Source organism: Xenopus laevis, chromosome 9_10S, assembly GCF_017654675.1.
Source record: "Xenopus laevis strain J_2021 chromosome 9_10S, Xenopus_laevis_v10.1, whole genome shotgun sequence".
NCBI classification, from domain to species: domain Eukaryota; kingdom Metazoa; phylum Chordata; class Amphibia; order Anura; family Pipidae; genus Xenopus; species Xenopus laevis.
The window spans coordinates 22,289,454-22,310,195 of NC_054388.1; the positions used below are offsets into that span (position 1 = coordinate 22,289,454).

Consider the following 20,742-nt stretch of genomic DNA (forward strand, 5'->3'; position numbering starts at 1 on the left):
TGTTATCCGAAGTCGACCGTATGTTTGCAGCTGGTGATTCACATTGTTGTCTCTCCAGAGACGAAACAAATTGTCGCTTTTTGAAAATTGCTGCAAAAATCTCACCGATGGCCACTACCTGTAGCCTAAGTGTTATTTATGGCCTCCTCTAATTGATCCTAGGTTAGCACAGGAATAACAGTATTATGCACAGTCAAAAGATGTGTTACATCCCTTCAGTATGTCTCCATAAATCTTAATAGAAGAAGTTTGACAGTGGGGGAATATAAGGTCTTTTCCAGACTGAGGAAGGTTAGGATATAAGTGAAGTTAGTATAAACACACCAGGACATTAGAAGTGGGGACCAGATGAGCAGTGAGAAGCACCTGCCCCTTTTGTGGGAGGGGCATAGGAGGAAGCCAGCCTAGCGGTGCAAATCCGGCACTGCTGTGCATGAAAGGCATGCCTAAGCTAAAGATACTTTAAGAATAAAGAATGTTACTTGTCACTTCACTAAAGGACTTCACTAAAGGTTCAACATCTCTAACATAAATGATTCAAGCCTTCAAAGTTGTCACAGGAGTTCACTATCTTAGATTTTGTTAGGTGTGTCACTATCTTGCACGTGTTGGGAAGTTAAGCTTAAGGTTTTAGCAAACCATCAAGCACAAAATGAGGTTTGCATTTCATATAAGATGATATCACAGGGCTGATTATTAAAGTTTGTTCAGCTTTAAGTACTTTTAGTATGATATTGAGATGAATATTCTGAGACAATTTGCAATTGGTTTTTAGCTTTTTATTCAGCAGCTCTCCAGTTTGCCATTTCAGCAATCTGGTTACTAGGATCCAAATTACCTTAGCAACCATGCAATGATCTGAATAAGAGACTGGAATATGAATAGGAGAGGCTTGATTAAAAAGATTAGTAACAAATAGTAGCAATAACAATACATCTGTTGCCTTAAAGAGCATTTGTTTTTTTTAGATGGGGTCAGTGACCCCCATTTAAAAGCTGGAAAGCGTCAGAAGAAAAAGGCAAATAATTAAAAAACTATAAAAAAGACGAAATTAAGACCAATTGAAAAATTGCTTTGAATTATCCAATCTATAACATACTAAAAGTTAACTGAAAGGTGAACCGCCTCTTTAAATACTGATGTGCTAATTGCACTTTTTTCGGAGCTAAAATGCCATAAATGCAATTTGAACTTTTATATTCTATATATATATATATATATATAGTGTATTATGAGTGAGCCCCTAAGCCCTAAGTTAAATCATAGCAGAACAAAGAGCATGGGTTGTGATTTAGCAGAAAAGAACACGGGGAGCTACTAGGGAACAACATCCGATGCACAGATCTTTACTGCTAAAGGGCCGTGGCTGTCTTGGTCTGATAAAGATCTGGAAAAACATAATGTGTTGCATTTCTACCCTATTTCTTTGTTTAGCTCTAGTTCTCAGAATCTGTACTGCAATGGTAGGAATCCTAACACATCTGGCTGCAAACTATTTAAGACATGAAATGTAGATTGTCCATAATGATACACTGTACAAAGCAAGTAGAAATTGCCTTTCCTTGATAGGTACAGGCAGTCACCTTGGATGTTGCGGATGTCACTCTTCTCACTTCTTATCTGCTTCAGCCCTTGCTCGTCAATCTTTTTCTTGAGCCTCTGAATTTCCTTGCGTAGATCTGATATTATGCTGGTGTATTGAGCAATGTGATAAGATACATTAAGAAGATTCCTCTTGACCTAGTGGAAGATGTAGAGACAGGCAGATAAAGACTATGTGCATGATTACAGGTGGTTGTGGGGCTAAATATTATACCCCACATTTAATTTTACCAAAGCTTAGCTGGTGTCCAACTGCCATTTGTACTTATGCATACCCGTGTCTTTATATTTTTGGCGCGATCGGCATAGGTCAGTGTGTTTCTGGACTCTTCAAAAGATGTGCTGGCTGGGCTGATGTGAGCAATCATTACTGTTCGACTGTTTCCACCCAATGAATCCTGAGTAAAGAATCAGACAACAAAAGGGTATTTTCTGCCACACAGATAAAAAGCACCTCAACCTGTCAAATTTATCTAAGAAAAATATCTTGAGATCACAATTATTTCTGTACAAACATAGAAAAACCATTCATAACAATAATTCCACATGCAAAACTTATGACTGGTAAAGGTGGATCTAACAACATGTTTAATAGATGATCCTAAGAACACAGTAATAGGATAAAAGGAACCCAACAGTCAGATAAGGAAGCCCATAAGGTTTTAAAGCTCCTAACTTCTGGCATCTGTATGATAGAACTAAGAATAATGGCACACAGGGGTTGGGTATTTAACACCATGGTCCTCTCAGGGATAACTGCCTTGATCAAAACTTTAGGAAGCTGCTTCCCCCTTCCCACACCAATACAGTGACGACTAACACCTGCAATAGTTCCTAAAGACCAGAACACAGTGTGCATAGTGTAAAAAAAACAAGATTGTGGCCTTTATATGCACTGTGCACACTGCTTTCATGACTCCTTGTGAGAATAAGTATAAGGCAGAAATACAACTTCTAGCAGATTGCATCATATACTTTATGTAGCTGAGACACTGCAGGGGTTATTTGTTAAAGTCTGAATGCTAAAAATTAAAAAAATCAAGTTTTTTTTTACTATAAAATCCGAATTATTAGTGGGAAAAAAACTCAAATGGTTTAAGATTTATTATACCCCGAAGCTGCAAAAAGTCTGAATCAGAAAATCTTCAACCTGTCAAGGTCCTGTAGAAGTCAAGACAGAGGTCTTATTTGGAATTTGAAGATATTATTGTCTGAGCTGGGTGTCATACAATAATCTGATTTCGAGCTTTTCCGCATATTTCACGAAAAAAAATTCGACTTTTCGGGCATAAAATCTGAACTATTTCACTTTTTTACTCAACAATCCAAAAAGTCATGGTATTCCTGCGACATTCAGAAAAAGCGGGGTTTTTGTCTATCCAATTTTTTCATGTTTTTTTTATTGATAAATAAGGGTAAATTGTGGATTCTAGTTTGGTTTAGGGATGTACCGAATCCGGGATTCGGTTCGGGATTTGGCCAGGATTCAGCCTTTTTCTGCAGGATTCGGATTTGGCCTAATCCTTCTGCTCGGCCAATCCGAATCCTAATTTGCGGAGAATTTTGAAGGAAATTGCGTGACTTTTTGTCACAAAATAATGAAGTAAAAAATGTTTTCCCTTTCCCACCACTAATTTTCATATGCAAATTAGGATTCAGATTCGGTTCGATATTCGGACAAATCTTTTGTGAAGGATTAGGGGGTTCGGCCAAATCCAAAATAGTGGATTTGGTGCATCCCTAGTTTGGTTGGACTTTTTTATTTAAAAAAAAACCGGAAAAATTCGGATTTTGATAACCCCCCATGTGTTTAAAAGTCAAGATGAGAAAATTGCTGGCAGCACATTAATAAGCTGTTACCTTTAGCAGTCTGGTCAGTTTGCTGTCTCGGTAGTTGACATATTTATTACTGCCTCGTTCACTCAGAGCGTTGATACAGTTCCCTAATGCCAGAAGTGATCTGTTAATATGAGCGCCTTCCTTCATGCGCAGACCTCTGTTCTGAGTCTGCATTTATAATGATAAAAGATATGAGTCAGCTCAGTAAGTCATCTACAGCATTTATTAAAAGAGACAATAAACTGGTTATTAACAACATTTTCATTTATGGACATTGTTAAAATAACAAGTTTTCTTATTAAATAATAATAATACCAACAAAACTGCTACTTATTGCTCTACTTAATAGTACAACTGGCAACCCTGGAAACAAACTTCCCTGGGAGGGTTGCACCCCCAAACATTGATGCACAGGTGGTCACATTAAAAGGGGTAAGCTCCCTGCCTACATATATTATGGTGTGTTGTACAGCTCCTTCAGATGTGTTTCTATTGTTGTATTGACCTATGCTGGTCAAAAAGGAGATCTGCACCACCAGTGTAGTAGGGATGGGTGATTTTGTGGAAATTGCAGCATAACCCGTATTGGTTGACTTGGCAACCCTGGCCTGTCCCTTCCAGAGTCAGCAGGTACTTAACTAAAACTAAAATGTTTGCTTTTTAAATGCTATCAACTCAAACAAGACTTTAGATCCCAATTTTCCAGTATCCTTAACTATGAAGCATATTGACCAAAAATTTCACTCTGTAATCAACAATGTGCTGCCACAAAAACCATTTGACAACACAAAGGGGCAGATTTACTAAGGGTCGAATTTCGAAGTACAAAAAACTTCGAAATTCGACCATCGAATTAAAAAACTTTGAATTTGAAGTTTTTTCAACAAATTTGGCAATCCTGAGATTGAATAAAAATCGATCGATTCGAAGGATTTCAGCGAGCGAGCGAACGATTTTTATTCGATGTGTAAAGACTTAGAAAATGGTTGTACAAGGTCTCCATAGGCTAACATAGCACTTCGGCAGGTTTAACTTGGCGAATTATTGAAGTCGAATTTTTTTTAAAGAGACAGTACTTCGATTATCGAATGGTCGAATATTCAAACGATTTTTACTTTGAATCGAAGTCGAAGTAAATTTTTTTTACTTGAAAATTCCCTCAAATTCACTTCGACCCTTAGTAAATCTGCCCCGTAATCTCTTTGTAAGGATCCCATCCCAGGAAATTTACAAGAGCATTAGGATTAGGTCACTAATAAAGCGCATTCTTTCCTCATCTCAAGACAGACAGGTAAAAAAGTGATTAGGCCGCTCCAAACTCACCCCCTGTGTGTTCTTCTTAGTATAGCTCCATTTTTACCCTATAGCACCTAACAGAGATAATACATAATTCTGACAAGTACCTGCCACAGGGGAGCTTACAATCTAAGGACCCTTTCACATTCACACACACAAACTAAGGTCAGTAAACCTACTTGAACAGGGAAAAATGAAGATCTGGAACTAAGTCTCTAAGTTTGAGCTCACACCCTATTAAACTATACTTATAAAGAATTTTCTCACATGCTGCATGTAAATTTGAGTTTATTACATATAATGACATATGCCTATTCTGCACCAAAACAATATTTTTCAGTTGCAAGTTAACATTTTAATTGCTGCATACAATTAAAATCTTTACATTCTTTACATACAGTAGTATTACTATAAATTTGCCAAGTTAATATTTGTATGGAAACTTCTGGTTTGATTAGCATTAGATAGGTAAAACGGAGGCAGTTGTCCCAGTTGCGATACATTTTCTTAAATTGGCAGTAGAAAAATAAGCTGGCGTAAGCTCACTCCAACTGGACTGCTGCTTTCCATTATTTTCATATTATCAATTGATGAGACCCCATGCTAAAGGATAATATACTTTCTAGTAGAACATGATTACGGATACATGTTATAGATTAAGCAAGCAGTACATCGTGAAACTACTGTAGTACATGTCCACAGTGTTGAACAACTGTTTATGTTATGTTGCAGTTCCCAAAAATCATTCACCACTAGGAGGTGTTGTTAGCAGATCAATAGCCAGAGAAATGCACAGTATTCAGCTTTTGTTCTGCACTAAGGGGCACATTTTACTTAGCTCGAGTGAAGGATTAGAATGAAAAATACTTCGAATTTCAAGGTATTTTTTGGCTACTTCGACCATCGAATTGGCTACTTCGACCTACGACTTCGAATCGAACGATTCGAACTAAAAATCGTTCGACTATTCGACCGTTGGATAGTCGAAGTACTGTCTCTTTAAAAAAAACTTCGACCACCTACTTCGCCACCTAAAACCTACCGAGCACTAATGTTAGCCGATGGGGAAGGTCCCCATAGGCTTTCCTAGCAATTTCTGATCGTTCGATTCGAAGGATTTAATCGTTCGATCGAATGAATTGCATTAAATCCTTCGACTTCGATATTCGAAGTCGAAAGATTTAACCTCGATGGTCGAATATCGAGAGTTAATTAACCCTCGATATTCAACCCATAGTAAATGTGCCCCTGAGTATCAGGTTTCAAATAAAATAGCAAGTGCATAGTGAGGGAAAAGAAGCAGTTGCTATTGCTATGGGCGAATTTATTCAGTATGCATGGATTTGCAGTGAATTTCCACATTTCGCCTCCCACTATTGTTTTTGCCAGGGAAAATTAGCAACAAAAACATTTTTCTTGACGAAGCGAAACAGGACAGATTCACCCATCACTAGCAGTGGCCCAAACTACAAAAAATCTTGTTACTCTTACTCTTCATATAAACCTATTGCTTTACTAAACTGAAACTGCATGAATAGTATATAAATACAGGTATGGGATCTGTTATACAGAAACCTGTTATCTGGAAAGCTCTGAATTATGGAATAGCCGTCTCCCATAGATAACATTTTATACAAATAATCCAAAGTTTTAAAATTATTTCCTTTTTCTCTGTAGTAATAAAACAGTGCATTGAACTTGATCCCAACTAAGATATAATTAATCCTTATTGGAAGCAAAGCCAGTCTATTGGTTTTATTAAATGTTTAAATTATTTTCTAGTAGACTTAAGGTATGAAGATCCAAATTACAGAAAGATCTGTTATCTGGAAAACCCCAGGTCCCAAGCATTCTGGATAACAGACCCCATACCTGTATATACAGTACATATAGTAAATTAAGGACCCTATTTACTAACATTTGAATTTCTATTTCTTCCATTAATCTCTAAAATTCTGTAGTTTTTCTACATTTATTAAAAGCTCTCATTAAGCGTAAAAGCCACGAAAAACAAAAATATAGTTGTCCTATAGAAGTCAATGGGAGCTGCACTGATCCTATTGAACCGTTTTAATCAATTTGGACTTTCAGAGGCTTTTAGATTTTTTTTTTGATAGTAATTGACCAAAAAACTCAAATTTTCAGAGGTTTTAGAGGTATTTGTTTTTAAGTGCATCATTCAGTTTTATTTTTCATTTGTGTTTTTTGAATTTCGATTTTTTAATAAATGTCATAAAATCTGTGGTTTGAAAGAAAGTGAGTTTAATTGTGGTCTCAAAAACCTCTAAAACCATTAATAAAGGAATTAATAAATAAATTAAGTTGTTGATAAATAGGTCTTTGTGCGTCAGAAAGTCTTCAACAATCCCTGAGAGTCACATACACCTGGGTCATTTTCACCAGGATCTAATGCACCTGCATACTTTATTTGTGTGGAAAGAAACCCACACTGCGAACATAGACACCTGTTGTAGATAAAGTTCAGGTTGGAATCAAACTCAGGATCCAGTAGCATAAAGAAAGGTATATAGTCTCAGTGGAAACATTTTCACAGGACTCCCAGTGGGCCCAAAGAGGGGAACAAATGCATCTCAGATGGCAGTTCTAAACACTGAGCAACCATGAGATTCATAATCAGAAAGTCTTTGTCTACAAGCATATTTTTTAAAGGTTGCCCTAGCTGTAAAATTCTAGCCAAAGTCGGGACTAGTATTACAAATTTACCAACATTGTACTAGTTGGTAAATTTGTGAACCCTAGTTGTTCCATCCCCAGCCCACCTCCAATCCACCCAAATCCCCTCCACTGATCCCTCCCACTATACCCCAAACCCTGTCTACTCACCAAATGTTGACCTGCTTATCTCATTTACAGCATAATTTTAAACCATTCAACTATGCCTATATATTACTATATACTTTTTCCTCTAGGCAAGCATATCAAAGATAAAGAAAAGGCTCACAATTTCATCTGCAATCAACAAAAGATTTTTTAAAAAAAGGAAGAAGGGAAAAATATGCCTGCCAGGTCCTTACAAAAGGAAGATTTCCCATTGGCTTGTTCCGCTAGAGCAGTGCTGTCCAACTTCTGTGGTACTAAGGGCCGGAATTTTTCTGGCCTACGTGGTAGAGGGCCGATAATGGAAGCCAGTGTTGACTACGCCCCCCTTTTAAACCACACCTATGTTATCTCATGAACATTTAAGGCCATGTACATATTAATGGTGGTGACACACCAAAAAACAAATGGTTGGTGCTCACTGCATGGATATCACTCATCACTCATATGTGAAAAATGTAAGTCATACCCTTAAATATACCATACACATACCTTAAATATACCATACACATACCTTTTAATTCATATGCCACTTCCTCCCCTGTGGATAACACTATACCCCTCCCCCCAGCACATGATTAAATACCTTAGGGCCCCTAACAACTATTTCCAAATGCTAACACACCACCAGAACAACCTTACCAGGCTCATGTCCCACAGGGTAAAGAGTAGGACAAGCAGGGTATAGTATATTATTATTATTATTATTATTAACATGTATTTATATAGCGCCAACATATTGCGTAGCACTGTAAAGTAAATGTGATTCTACAACTAAATCACATGAATTATATACATAGAACATATGGAGTTACATATATCACAATCAATACAGGTACAAAAAGGTGAGGAAGGCCCTATGCACAGGCATACACTCTAAAGGGAAGGAAGTAATACACAAGGTGTGGGAGTGGGCAAGATCGAATTAAGTGGGTGAGAAATGTGGTGTTGCGTTTGGTAGCTAAGCAGAGTGAGGGTAGGCTTCTCGAAAGAAGTGCGTTTTAAGAGATTTCTTGAAAGCAGAAAGGTTGAGAGAAAGTCGGACAGACCGTGGGAGAGAGTTCCAGAGGAGGGGTGCAGCCCTTGCAAAGTCTTGAATGCGAGCATGTGAGGAGATAATGAGAGAAGAGTTGAGTAGCAGGTCAGTAGAGGAGCGTAGTAAGCGGTTGGGTGAGTATATGGAGATGAGTTCAGAGATGTAGGGTGGGGCAGAGTTATGAAGTGCTTTGAAAGTCAGTGTCATTAATTTGAATTTGATTCTGAAAGGTAACGGAAGCCAGTGCAGGGATTGACAGAATGGCGAGGCAGAGGAGGAGCCGTTGCTGAGGTGTATGAGCCTCGCAGCAGTGTTCATTATGGACTGGAGAGGTGACAGTCTTTGGAGGGGAAGGCCAATTAAAAGAGAGTTACAGTAATCTAGACGTGATATGATGAGAAAGTGAATAAGAATTTTGGCAGCATCTTGGGTGATAAATGATCGTATTTTGGATATGTTCCTTATGTGGAAGTGACATGATTTAATAAGTGACTGCATATGAGGAGTGAATGCCAGGGCAGAATCTAGGATAACCCCAAGGCACCGGGCCTGGGGAGAGGGGGTGATAGTGGAATTGTTAACTATGATGGATACTTCCGGGATGTTACTAGTGTTAGAAAAGGAAAGATAACAATTTCAGTTTTAGAGAGGTTTAATTTATGGTAGCGTTGCAACATCCAGGTAGAGATAGCGGACAGGCAGGAGGAGACGCGAGTTAGGAGTTCTGGGTTGAGATCAGGAGATGAGAGATAGATCTGAGTATCGTCAGCATAGAGGTGGTAGTGGAAACCATACGAGTTGATTAATTTGCTGAGGGAGGAAGTATAGAGGGAGAATAGTAATGGTCCCAGGACAGAGCCTTGAGGAACACCAACAGAAAAAGGTAGGGGAGAAGATGCTACTATATTGTAGGAGACACTGAAGGAATGATTGGTGATGTAAGAAGAGAACAAGGACAGGGCTGTGTCACAAAGGCCAAGCAAATGGAGGAACAGGAGGAGGAGAGGGTGATCTACAGTGTCAAATGCGGCTGAGAGATAAAGCAGTATCAGTAGTGAGAAATGATTGTTGGCTTTAGCGGTTACAAGGTCATTAGTTAGTCGAGTCAGGGCAGTTTCCGTGGAGTGTTGTGGCTTAAAACCAGATTGTAGGGGGTCCAGCAGGTTATTGGAATGAGGAGAGGAATGAGGTTAGTCGGTTTTAGATTAGGCGCTCAAGTAGTTTAGAGATGAAAGTTAGCAGAGAGATAGGTCGGAGGTTTTCAAGATTGGAGGGATCAAGAGAGGGTTTTTTTCAGAATGGGGGTAACGAGAGCATGTTTTAGTTGAGAACAAAACAGTCCAGTTGAGAGCGAAAGATTAAATAGGTGAGTTAAGGCTTTGATTAGACAAGGATTGGTATTGCAGAGAAGTTTTGAGGGAATTGGATCAAGCAGGCAGGTGGTAAGGTGAGAAGAGGCCAAAAGCTTTGAGACTTCCTCATCAGTGACAGGGGTGAAGGAGCACAGGAGAGACTGGAGAGTGCGGAGGGAGGTAGGTGGAAGTCTAGGGGGGTTGAGTAGTGTAATGTCCCTTCTGATAGTGTAAATTTTGTTTTTGAAGTGCTCAGCAATATCTTGAGCAGAGACAGATGTGCATGGAGGGGGTGGAGAAGGGGAAAGGAGAGTGTTAAAGGTTGAGAAAAGTTGTGCTGGTTTTTTAGAAAGGGAGTTAATGAGTGAAGTAAAGTATGTTTGTTTGGCTTGGAAGAGGCTGGTGTTATAGGAGCGCAGGGCAGATTTGTAGCTCCAAAAGTCTGATTCTGAACGGGATTTGTGCCAGCGACGCTCAAGTGCACGTGAGTGTCTTTGGAGCGCTTTTGTATGAGCAGTATGCCAAGGTTGTAGTGGTTTGGGTCTAGAACGTTTCGTTTTTATAGGAGCAAGCTCATTTAGAGCAGTGGTGAGAGTACTATAGTAGACAGAGGTAGCCATATTAGGACATGAGATGGCTGAGATATTAGAGTGAAGAGAGTCAAAGGAAGAAGAGAGATGTGACACGTCTACAGCTTGCAAGTCACGGTAAGTACGTGTTTGGGTGATAGCAGGGGGTGAGGAGGGAGTTAGTGATAGCTGAAATGGGAGCATAGTTAGTAAAATTGGTGGTTGTACAGAGTCTGGTAAATATGAGATGCAGAGAGTTACCATTGGAGTGAGAGGGGGAGTCTGAGCACAAAGATAAGCCTAGGGAGGAGGTTAGTGAAAGAAGTTTAGAGGCAGAAGAGTTGTTAATGTTGATAACGGGTATATTAAAGTCACCTAATATGATGGATGGGATGTTAGATGAAAGAAAGTAAGGAAGCCAGGCAGCAAAGTTGTCCAGAAATTGTGCAGTTGGGCCTGGTGGTCGATACATAACAGCAATGCTGAGTGAAACAGGAGAAAAGAGCCTAATGCAGTGAGCCTCAAATGAGGAGAATGATAGGGAGGGAACAGGTAGAAGAACTTTAAAAGTAGTGGGGGGAGAGAAGTAACCTACCCCACCTCCAGGTCTGTTACCAGGTCTGGGAGTATGAGTAAGGTGTAGGCCCCCATAGAACAGGGCAGCAGGTGAGGCAGTGTCGGTAGGAGAAAGCCAGGTTTCAGTAAGTGCGAGTATTTATGCCCATGAGCATACGGCAAGCGAAGTATGGCACGTTGGGGAGCATAGGGCAGGTAGAGTATGGCACACCCAGGGCGGGTAGAGTATGTCAAACCCAGGCACAGTATGGTACACACAGGGAGCATAGGGAAGGAAGAGTAGGAACACACAGGGAGCATAGGGCAGTCAGAGTATGGCACACACAGGAAGCATAGGGCAGGCAGAGTATGGCACACACATAGAGCATAGGGCAGGCAGAGTATAGCACACGCAGGGAGCATAGGGAAGGTAGAATAGAGCAAGAGACATGGAAACCTATCTAAGGTGGACAGTTCATACTGTGCTACATACAGTGAGGTGTGAACAATGTGGGCATTTTCAGTCTGGGTCTGAGATGTGTAAACAGTACGGGGCTTTAGGGGTGTGAACAATAGAGGTCTTACAATTAAGACAATGCAGGAGCAGAATTTCAGAAGGGATTAGCGTGTTCAGAGACTGTGAACACACACATTTCTATATATATTACATATATTATATATATATATATATATATATATATATATATATATATATATATATATATATATATATATAATATATTTAATTCACTATTTACCATTATCCACAGCTATAGTGACCTAAAATAAACAACCACATTGAGCTACACATATCTGGGGAAACTAGAAATCAGGTACAGACACTTTGTTCTGAATTGTGTTTAGTTCCCCTTGGGTGGACAGCAAACTGGTAACAACAAACATGGTGCAGATGGTCACTGTAGTACCTGGGATGCTCTCTCTGATCCAGCCAGGTCTATCATAAAGAGCCGTCCCACTCTGACTTCTTGTGTGATGTTCTTCACTCTGCTCTTCTGCCTAACAGTGACCTGCAAAATGGCGTGAGACCTGGAAGATGTTTTGTTGGCTGCTGTGGGCTCCTGTGTCCTTTGTCTATTCCCCTTCATTAAAAGCTGCATTATCTGCCGGGGGAGGGGAAAGGCAATATTAAGTAATGTATTTCTCTTCACAATCACATAAGTTAAAATTCTACCACTAATGTTCTCATATGGATAGGCCTAAACTGTGTGACAAATAATATTACTGTACCTCTTTGGCATTAATGGTAGACACCTCTGTAATACCTGCTACCTGGATTACACCTTTGGAGTCCTCCCGCAGATCCAGGTAGCCCAGTGATGGGTTCAATAAGTCTCGTATCATTTCATTGTAGATCTAAATAGGAAACAGGACTTTTTTTTTTTAAAGCTTTTTTTAAATCTTTGAGACCAAGCCATTGCCTTTGGATTTTACAGTCTGACATCATACATTGTCTGGTTGCCAGAAACAGCAGCCATAGCAAACAGCCCAAGATCTCCAGAACCAAAAGTAAATTATTTTTTTAAAAGGCCATTTGAAAATTATATATCTTTTTCTATGTGAAACAAATATTTATTTTAAGGTATACTTACCCTTTAAGCCAGTATTTTAAAGAAACAGTAACACCAAAAAATGAAAGTGTCCTAAACTGATAAAAATGTATGTACTGTTGTGCTGCACTGGCAAAACTAGTGTGTTTGCTTCAGAAACACTACTATAGTTTATATAAACAAGCTGCTGTGTATCCATGGGGCAGCCATTTAAAGCTAAAAAAGGAGAAAATGCACAGGATATATAGCAGTTAACAGATAAGCTTTGTAGAATACAATTGGATTCTTCAGAACTTGTCAATTATCCCCTCTGTGTCCTGTGCTTGAATGGCTGCCCCCATGGCTACACAGCTGCTTGTGTTGTTTTGCTGTTGTTTTTCTGAAGAAAACACACCAGTTTTGCCAGTGCAGGGCAACACTACATTATATTGTGTTTCCTTTAAAACACTTTCATTCTCTCCCCACAGAAAGCTACTAAGCTTCTATTGGAATACATATATTTACAGAAATTATGTCATTATATTGGACCTCTCAAATGCCCTACACTTTCTGAAGGATTATTAAAGCAGTAGTGAATCAACTTCACCAAAGGGTATTTCTTGTCTGTGTTACTTGGATTATCTTTTAGTATTAGACCATACCAGATGGTCCTTGATAACCAAGCCATGATTCAACATCTATCTAGCTCAGCTGTAACACTTTAACCTTAACCCTTAATCTTTCTACAAAGTAGCAAGATTCTAGAAGCAAATAAAATCAGTCTAAAATAACTTATGGTAAGCATTGCCTTTCTTCTGGAGCTGCTACAGTCTTCCACAAAGACCCACTGCAGTTCAGAGATTTCTTCTGCACTTCTCTACTAAAATGCTTTAGCCAGTTTGGGGGAGATTTTTACAACATCAGAACAATAAAAGGGTCCTGGTCTCCAATAAAGAACAATAACATATACATTTATAAAACTCATGTCCTGCACTTTCTGCATATCCAGTCACAGTACTTTCAGATGAACAACAGTAACATAATATAATTTCTGTACTATTAAGCAGTTTTGTTTCAGAGCCAGACCGTTGAAAGAAACCTATTGCTCATAGCCAAAAACATATCAGTAATCCAAAAAGAAACAGCAGACAGACTATCTATAGACATAAAGGGAGAAATGTAATAACATTCACAAAGAGAATAAATTTGCAAATAAAAATTTGCTTGCCACAATTTAATATTCTTGGTAAGGCTTTTATTGCATTGCAAATCATAATTGCACATCGTTAACCTTTAACACCTGCTTGAAGGTGGTTTAAACTTTTGGAGCAAACGTAACAACTTTTTCATTAAGAAGTTTTACATACACAAACTATAAAATTTGCTATCACTATCCTACGATCGTGTGAGGGGCAAAGTGTTCACAAAGGCAAAATTGTTCATTTTGCAAACACTAATTCACATTCAAGGGAAATAAATCTAGCTGTTCCAACATTATTCCAAGACAGAAAATGTGCCATATTAAACCATGTGACATGTACAGACAATAAGTTTTAATTCTTGGCAAATCATGTCAGGCCTTTGTGCTTATCATAACACTGATTTATAGAGGGAGAGAGAGCAACAGATATAGTTACAGTATTTCCAGTTAACTTTCCAATATGTGGTATCATATCTTGCGACTAATGTATCATGGTCTAAAAGTTCCTTCAGGTATACAGCAGAAAGCCTTCAAGCCCTAGAGTTTCTACAGAAATTAACCTACTCATTGTGGTTGTCAGATATTTCATCTGTCTCTTTCCTTCCTCTTTTTTCAGCTAAGGATATAATTGTACCCTGTATATCAAGTTAATCTTATTATATCTATATTATTTAATGTACTCGGGTAACATTCTTTTGAAAGATCCACAACAACCAAGGCTGCCCTGAGAGGTCTCTACCTTCCAATTACTGTATAATAAATGTAGCATTGTGGTTTAAAGATACATCCATAACATGGACATAAAGATACATCCATAAAAGCAACAACTAGGTGTTTGCTACTCTCCCATTAGCTGTTGCTAGGTGGCAATCTCCCATAGAACAAAGAAGTGTTTGCAGAATCTATGACCTACTAAAACATTTGTTCTAGAGATAGGATTGCCACCTAGCAACAGCACCACCAGTGTCCCGCCCTTTAATTACATCATACAGTGCCTTCCAGAATTCCTAGCAGTTGTAATTATTTAGTTGATTCTTCTTCTTATCCCTCGTCTTAAACCAAAATCCTGGCAAAAAGTTGAAGAACTAGAAAGGATGTTATTTTCATCATTCTACAGGTACCAGCAAATTCATCTTCTTTCAAATTGCTTTGGTTAATTTCACAGTGAATGGTACATTACAGGTAGCTAAGTGTTAGAGACTATAACTTAATTGCTTGTTGCTTCTATCTTGAGAAAGTATATCTATTTTTCATCAATATGTATTTCTTAAAACTTTCATTCATAGTCCATCTATAATATGACTACTATAACTTAACCTACACATTTGTCTCTAAATATTTCTATATTCTCTCTGCTCTTATCAAAGAGCATTCCTTTATTCAAAGGATTGTCATCCAGCAGACTCCTGGTAAAAAAAAATCTAAATTCTCTGTTCAGCTACTGTCACACATTGTCCAATCAGCACTGAGCGGACCTGTGCTTGCGCCCACAATTTAAAGGCACAAGCACAGGGATCCCCAACTTTTTAACCTATGAGCAACATTCAGAAGCAAAAGGAGATGGGGAGCAACACTAGCATGAAAAATGTTCTTGGGGTGCCAAATAAGTACTGTGATTGGCCATTTGGTAGCCCCTATGTGGATTGTCAACCTACATTGAGGCTCTGTTTGGCAGTTCACCTGGTTTTTATACAACCAAAACTTGTCTTCAAGCCTGGAATTCAAAAATAAGCATCTGCTTTGAGGCCACGGAGGGGATGGAGAGCAACATGTTGCTCACGAGCTACTGGTTGGGGATCACTGCACAAGCACATCAGAAGGGGAATGCTGAAATGTGGATGTAGTGGTAATTTAAATTTTTCCAGTGTATCTTTGGGAGGCTGCCACCAAACGCATTAGCTGTTGCTAGGTAGCAAACCTATCCCTAGGACTTATGTTGTTCACGGGTCATATGGGGGAATGTAATATGTTTCATTGCAAATTTGCACCATTTTTTTTTTCCCTTGCAAAGTTTGTGATCAAATTGCTTTTGTGAACGTTCGCAGTGTATGTAATAAAATTTCGCAATTGCAAACCATTTTTTGCAACAAAATTTTTAATGAAACTCCAGAGCAGGTGTTAAAGGTTTGCCCCATAGATTCCTGCAAACACTTCTTTTTTCTTACCAACCTCAACACCAGCTCTTCTATCAAACCACAAAGGTGTTGCTTTGGGATGACGTTCCTTGTTTATAAAGGGAATATACGGACATATAATTTTATTAGCAGCATTTTAAAGACATCCCAATTTCCTTTTGAGTTTAACCCTGTTAAAAACTTTCCCAGTTAATATGTTGCAGAAATGCCCTTAAACTAGCAAAGTTTGCACGTCTAAAATGTAGCATTTTAGTTACCCCCTTATAGAGTTTTCGCTGCAAAATAATCTTAAAGGAGACCACCATGATCACTACCCCCTAAATGTGCACCCACGCAAATGCTAGAGACGAGTTTGGTATTATTAGTTATTCACAATAGTAAGAAAGACAAGTTGCCCCAGAATATAATGTAAATCGCTCACCGAGTAGCAGATGTGGTCCAGGGGCACCAGCCCCAGACCCCAACTTTAGGGAGCAGCAAACTAGAAAATACGAAAAAAAGAGCAGGGCTGGCCGGCACTCAAATTGATCCACAGGACCAAAATATTTTAGTTAAAAAAATAATTATAGTTAAAATATTATAGTTAAAAAAATAGTACTTTATTACTCAAAGTTAAAAAGTATACTTGCATCTCCATCCGCCCTATGCTTTTCGTACCCACAAGGGCAGATAGTTATGGGCTATCATTAGTTATTACCACATCCAAAAGAGAATCATTTTAGTGAGGTTCTTGTAACAAAAATTTGCAATTTTGCATATTTACAAATCTGTTACTTTTTCTGACTTGACAACCTCATTACCCCAGTTATTGTCTAAATAATTGAAGTCACCCATATTCGTAGCTTGACCTAGTCGTGAAGCCACCTCCATTCGTAAAAATAGTTGAGCTTTATTCTTGTCACTTATATGAGGTGGTGTAAGGACCATCTGGGACTTGAACACTTGGGACTGGGGTTGCTGGACTTTCTGTTCAGTGCATTTACCTCGTGAGCCACCGGGGGCTCTTCTGTTTTGGGTTTCTGTTTATCTGCCTATTCCAGTATGTTTTCCACCCACCTCGTATACCCTCATGTGTCTCCTATTCCCTAATCAATTGCCCTTTATAAATCACGCCCTGAGCCTTGCTCAGGGCTGAGTCATTGAATGTGTTTGGTTTTGTATCTGGATGTAATTTGTTTTTGTTCCTGAATCTGTTCCTGGATATTCCAAGTTCCAAGTTCCTGAATCTTGTTCCTGTGTTTTTGTTCCAGCTTTTCATTGCCTGCCTGGTAAAGACTTTATTTTTGACCTGTTCCTGTTTTGCTTCAGTTCCAATAAATCATGTATATTTCACCATGCCTGCTTCAAGTATTTGTGGCTTTTTCCCTGGGCTTCCACCACACGCACTGCCAAATGTGAATTTAACTCCTGTTGCAGCGGTTTCCCGCTGTGAATGTTACAGGTGGTTTGTAGAATACACCAATGATAATTTTCTTTGTAACCTTTTGCCCAGTCGAAATCTCTATCCAAAATGATTCTACACTCTGCCCAGTGCCATCCATGGTTATTAGGCTGTACATACCTGTAAATGTAAACCAACACATACCAAGACAGCTGTCATGCCCAGCCCCACCCAATAATCTTTCTACCCAATCAACCACATCCCGAACCCTGGCACCAGGCAGACATCCAGACGATGGATTACCCTATCCACCTTCCTAATAACTGAATACCCTTTGACCACATTATGTTTAGGCCCAGTTATGCTCTGCCCCCACCACAACTAAAGAAACTGGTCTCCTAGCTGGGCATGGGTATGTAAGTAAATGTGGAATCACAGATGGATCCTGAAGAGTTGGGTTAGGGTTGGGTGCAGGCCGAGAATTAGTCAACCCGCACATCGCTACTGCTCAGTGAGCAAGAGACTCTTCTCAGGATTGTCAATCAGCTGCAGTGTTACAATTTGTTGCTCAAGAGTTCTAATATAAGGATTTACAGTAGCAGCTCACATGCATCCACCACAGAGCTAAGCAATTTGGAACTCTTGCTTCAAATCTACATATATATGGCAGACCTTCAATCTTGCTAAAGCTCAGTTAGAGCTCAGCTCCAGCAAAAACAGGTAAAAAATATTAGAGTAATTTATAAGAAACTTATTAACTTGTTATAACCTCCATTTGTTTGAACTTACTGTGTTTGTAACTCCACTTACCCCTTTTCAAGAGACTCACTTAAGAGCAGCTATCCACTAGAACTTACATTAGGGATGACAATGCTATGACTATTCCTAAACTACAATTCTTATTATACTCACTGGCAGTTTGTAAGAAGGATGGTGGACATTGTAGTTCTATAGCAGAGGGAGAGCCACATATCTCATATCTATATTAAAAAAAAACTATACCTACAAAATGTAAAAATAAGCAACAATGACTAATATCATGTTAATTTACCAAACAAATCTATATTTAAGTACATTTTGCCCTTTTACATCTTTTCCCTTGAGCATCCATTTTATGATATTCTCTGTGCTCCCTCGGAGATCACCTGACCAGAAATACTGGTAACAGGAATAAGTATGGAAGCAAAAGACAGAACTTTACCCGTTAATTGGTTCATGTGACCTGACAAGTATGGTTTGTTTGCTTTGTTTGTATGCACCTGGATTGTAGGACTCCATAGAAGTGTGACATGTCAAATGGAAACTATGGCATGCATGTGGTTCATAAACAGCTTATTAATCACCAGTCTCCTATTTCAGGCTAATTAGCACAGCACATGAAATGGGCAAATATTGCATAAAACTACAAACACATCACTATTCAATCCATCCACAGAGACAGACATGCAAAGCCAATCAGTGCTTCTAAGTCACCATAGAGATTATCTTCCCTGTATGCAGAGATGGTGCAGTCCGCCAAATAGTAAATTTTATCTAGGTCTGGCGCAATACCAGTAGGGTAGGGGTTCTGGGAGCTGAACTAGATATATCTGTTGTTAAGGTGAATCTGATTCCCAGTACTTACTAATACATTCTCCTCACATTTCTAAAGAGCAGTGAACGGTGTTATCACAATGTAAACAAACCTTGCACGCTACCTGCCACTGCTACTAAGCCATTGTAACAACTGAACTGAAAACAGGACAATTTCTCTGTTATGCATTTGTGGGACTGAGGCCTGCAGTTCATACAGGTGGATCCCATGCTATATCTAACAGAAAAGAAAAAGGGAATTTCAGACACTCGGTTACTTATACATATAAATACAATCCCACAGAGGGAAATCATATACAGTAGTACACAATGAGGTACTACATGCTGCTATAATTGGGGTGTTTGCCCATTGTTCTTCATCCCTAAGTATAATATGCATTATATGAGGTGGGTGCAACAGATCCATGGACAGATACAGTAAATGTCCCATTTGCTTTCTTTATCTAAAGCACTCCACACTTTGTCATAAACTTAATGTGAAATATTATGATGCATAGCAACTTAAAATTATAGTCTGCATTTTGTATGCCATTTGGGGGAGAACAAAGATTTAACTCAGACCTGAGATGATACAGTTCCAAAGCACAAAAAGGCATTGGCCTTGCACTGATACTCATGCAGTCTTTAGTACTGCCTTTTGGATATTACACGCATAGTGGGTTAAGGGATATCTGCCTTTCCACATGGCAAATGGACAACAGACATCCTGCCATAAAACAATCATTGCAGCTACAGTACAGTCCATATCCAAGAGATGCAAATAACTGGAAACAATGGTGTGGGTGCAGGGACAGCAAGAGTTCCCAAGGAAAGGAGACCACAACCTCTTAAGTGAAGGAGAGTACCACCGACCCTAGTTTTAACAGCTGTGAAACCAGGGTCAGTTTTAATCTACTGTGAGACTGACAGAGATCCTATACATAGCAGAGGTTGTTCCGAACTCACGGTACAGATAGGGATCAGGCAAAATAATAGTAGAACAATATGCACAAAGGCTTGTTCACAAATCTCAATACACAGTGCCAGCTTGGGCACTAAAATCAAGCAAGAACACCTATTTATTTTCAAAATTTCAAAAGTGATGTCAGTGCACCAATGCCATTGCGCATGTACATGCCAAAGCGAATCAACACAGATGGGTCCAGGCGCACGCTGGCTTCCTGGACCCCGTTACATACCATTTAATACACTGTGGACTTACTAATCGTTTTTTTAGATTCCATGTTATTTAACACACATTTTGATGACCATCCCATGCAGTGCTGGGGAAGTGGGGGCAAAAGCTTGCTCTGCCTCCTAAGTAAAAAAAAGTGTAAAGTGCTTGGTGCAGACTCTAGCACACTTGCATGGGGAAACTGGGCTGACTAGAAGGGATAAATATAATAGAAGCATCTGCATTAGCAAATCCTAATACTGCTAGTATTGCTATGAAAAGTATAAAAGAGTATAAATTTAATAAATGGTTAGTATTCTGTGACATGCCTAGGAGATGGTGATAAAGATGATATTAGTGCATTTGCGCTTTTACCTCCATATATGACATTAAAACCTCATATTCCATATCATCGCTGGTTTCCTCAATAGCTTTAAAGAGATCATTAAGGGTCCGAATATATATTCCAGGCTCCCAGTCAGTCCCCAGCATAGTGTATGTTTTCCCGCACCCTGTATGATCAAGAATGAAAAAGAAGACAATATCAGTACTTTTTTCCTATGGCGTATATAAGATTTTTCAGCTTCAAAAAGAATGATGGCATGTACATTAACTGATGCTGAGAACATACAGTATGAAGGCTGA

At 39.0% G+C, this 20,742-nt stretch overlaps 1 protein-coding gene across 1 annotated transcript in view; it reads right to left on the bottom strand.

Annotated features, from left to right (window-relative positions):
• kif19.S (kinesin family member 19 S homeolog) overlaps positions 1 to 20,742 on the bottom strand; it is a 95,318-nt gene that overhangs the window by 38,194 nt on the left and 36,382 nt on the right. The window contains 6 exon segments of the mRNA NM_001085724.1: positions 1,584 to 1,740; positions 1,878 to 2,000; positions 3,463 to 3,609; positions 12,014 to 12,208; positions 12,336 to 12,461; positions 20,473 to 20,609. Of these exon segments, the coding sequence (NP_001079193.1) occupies positions 1,584 to 1,740; positions 1,878 to 2,000; positions 3,463 to 3,609; positions 12,014 to 12,208; positions 12,336 to 12,461; positions 20,473 to 20,609 (885 nt within the window).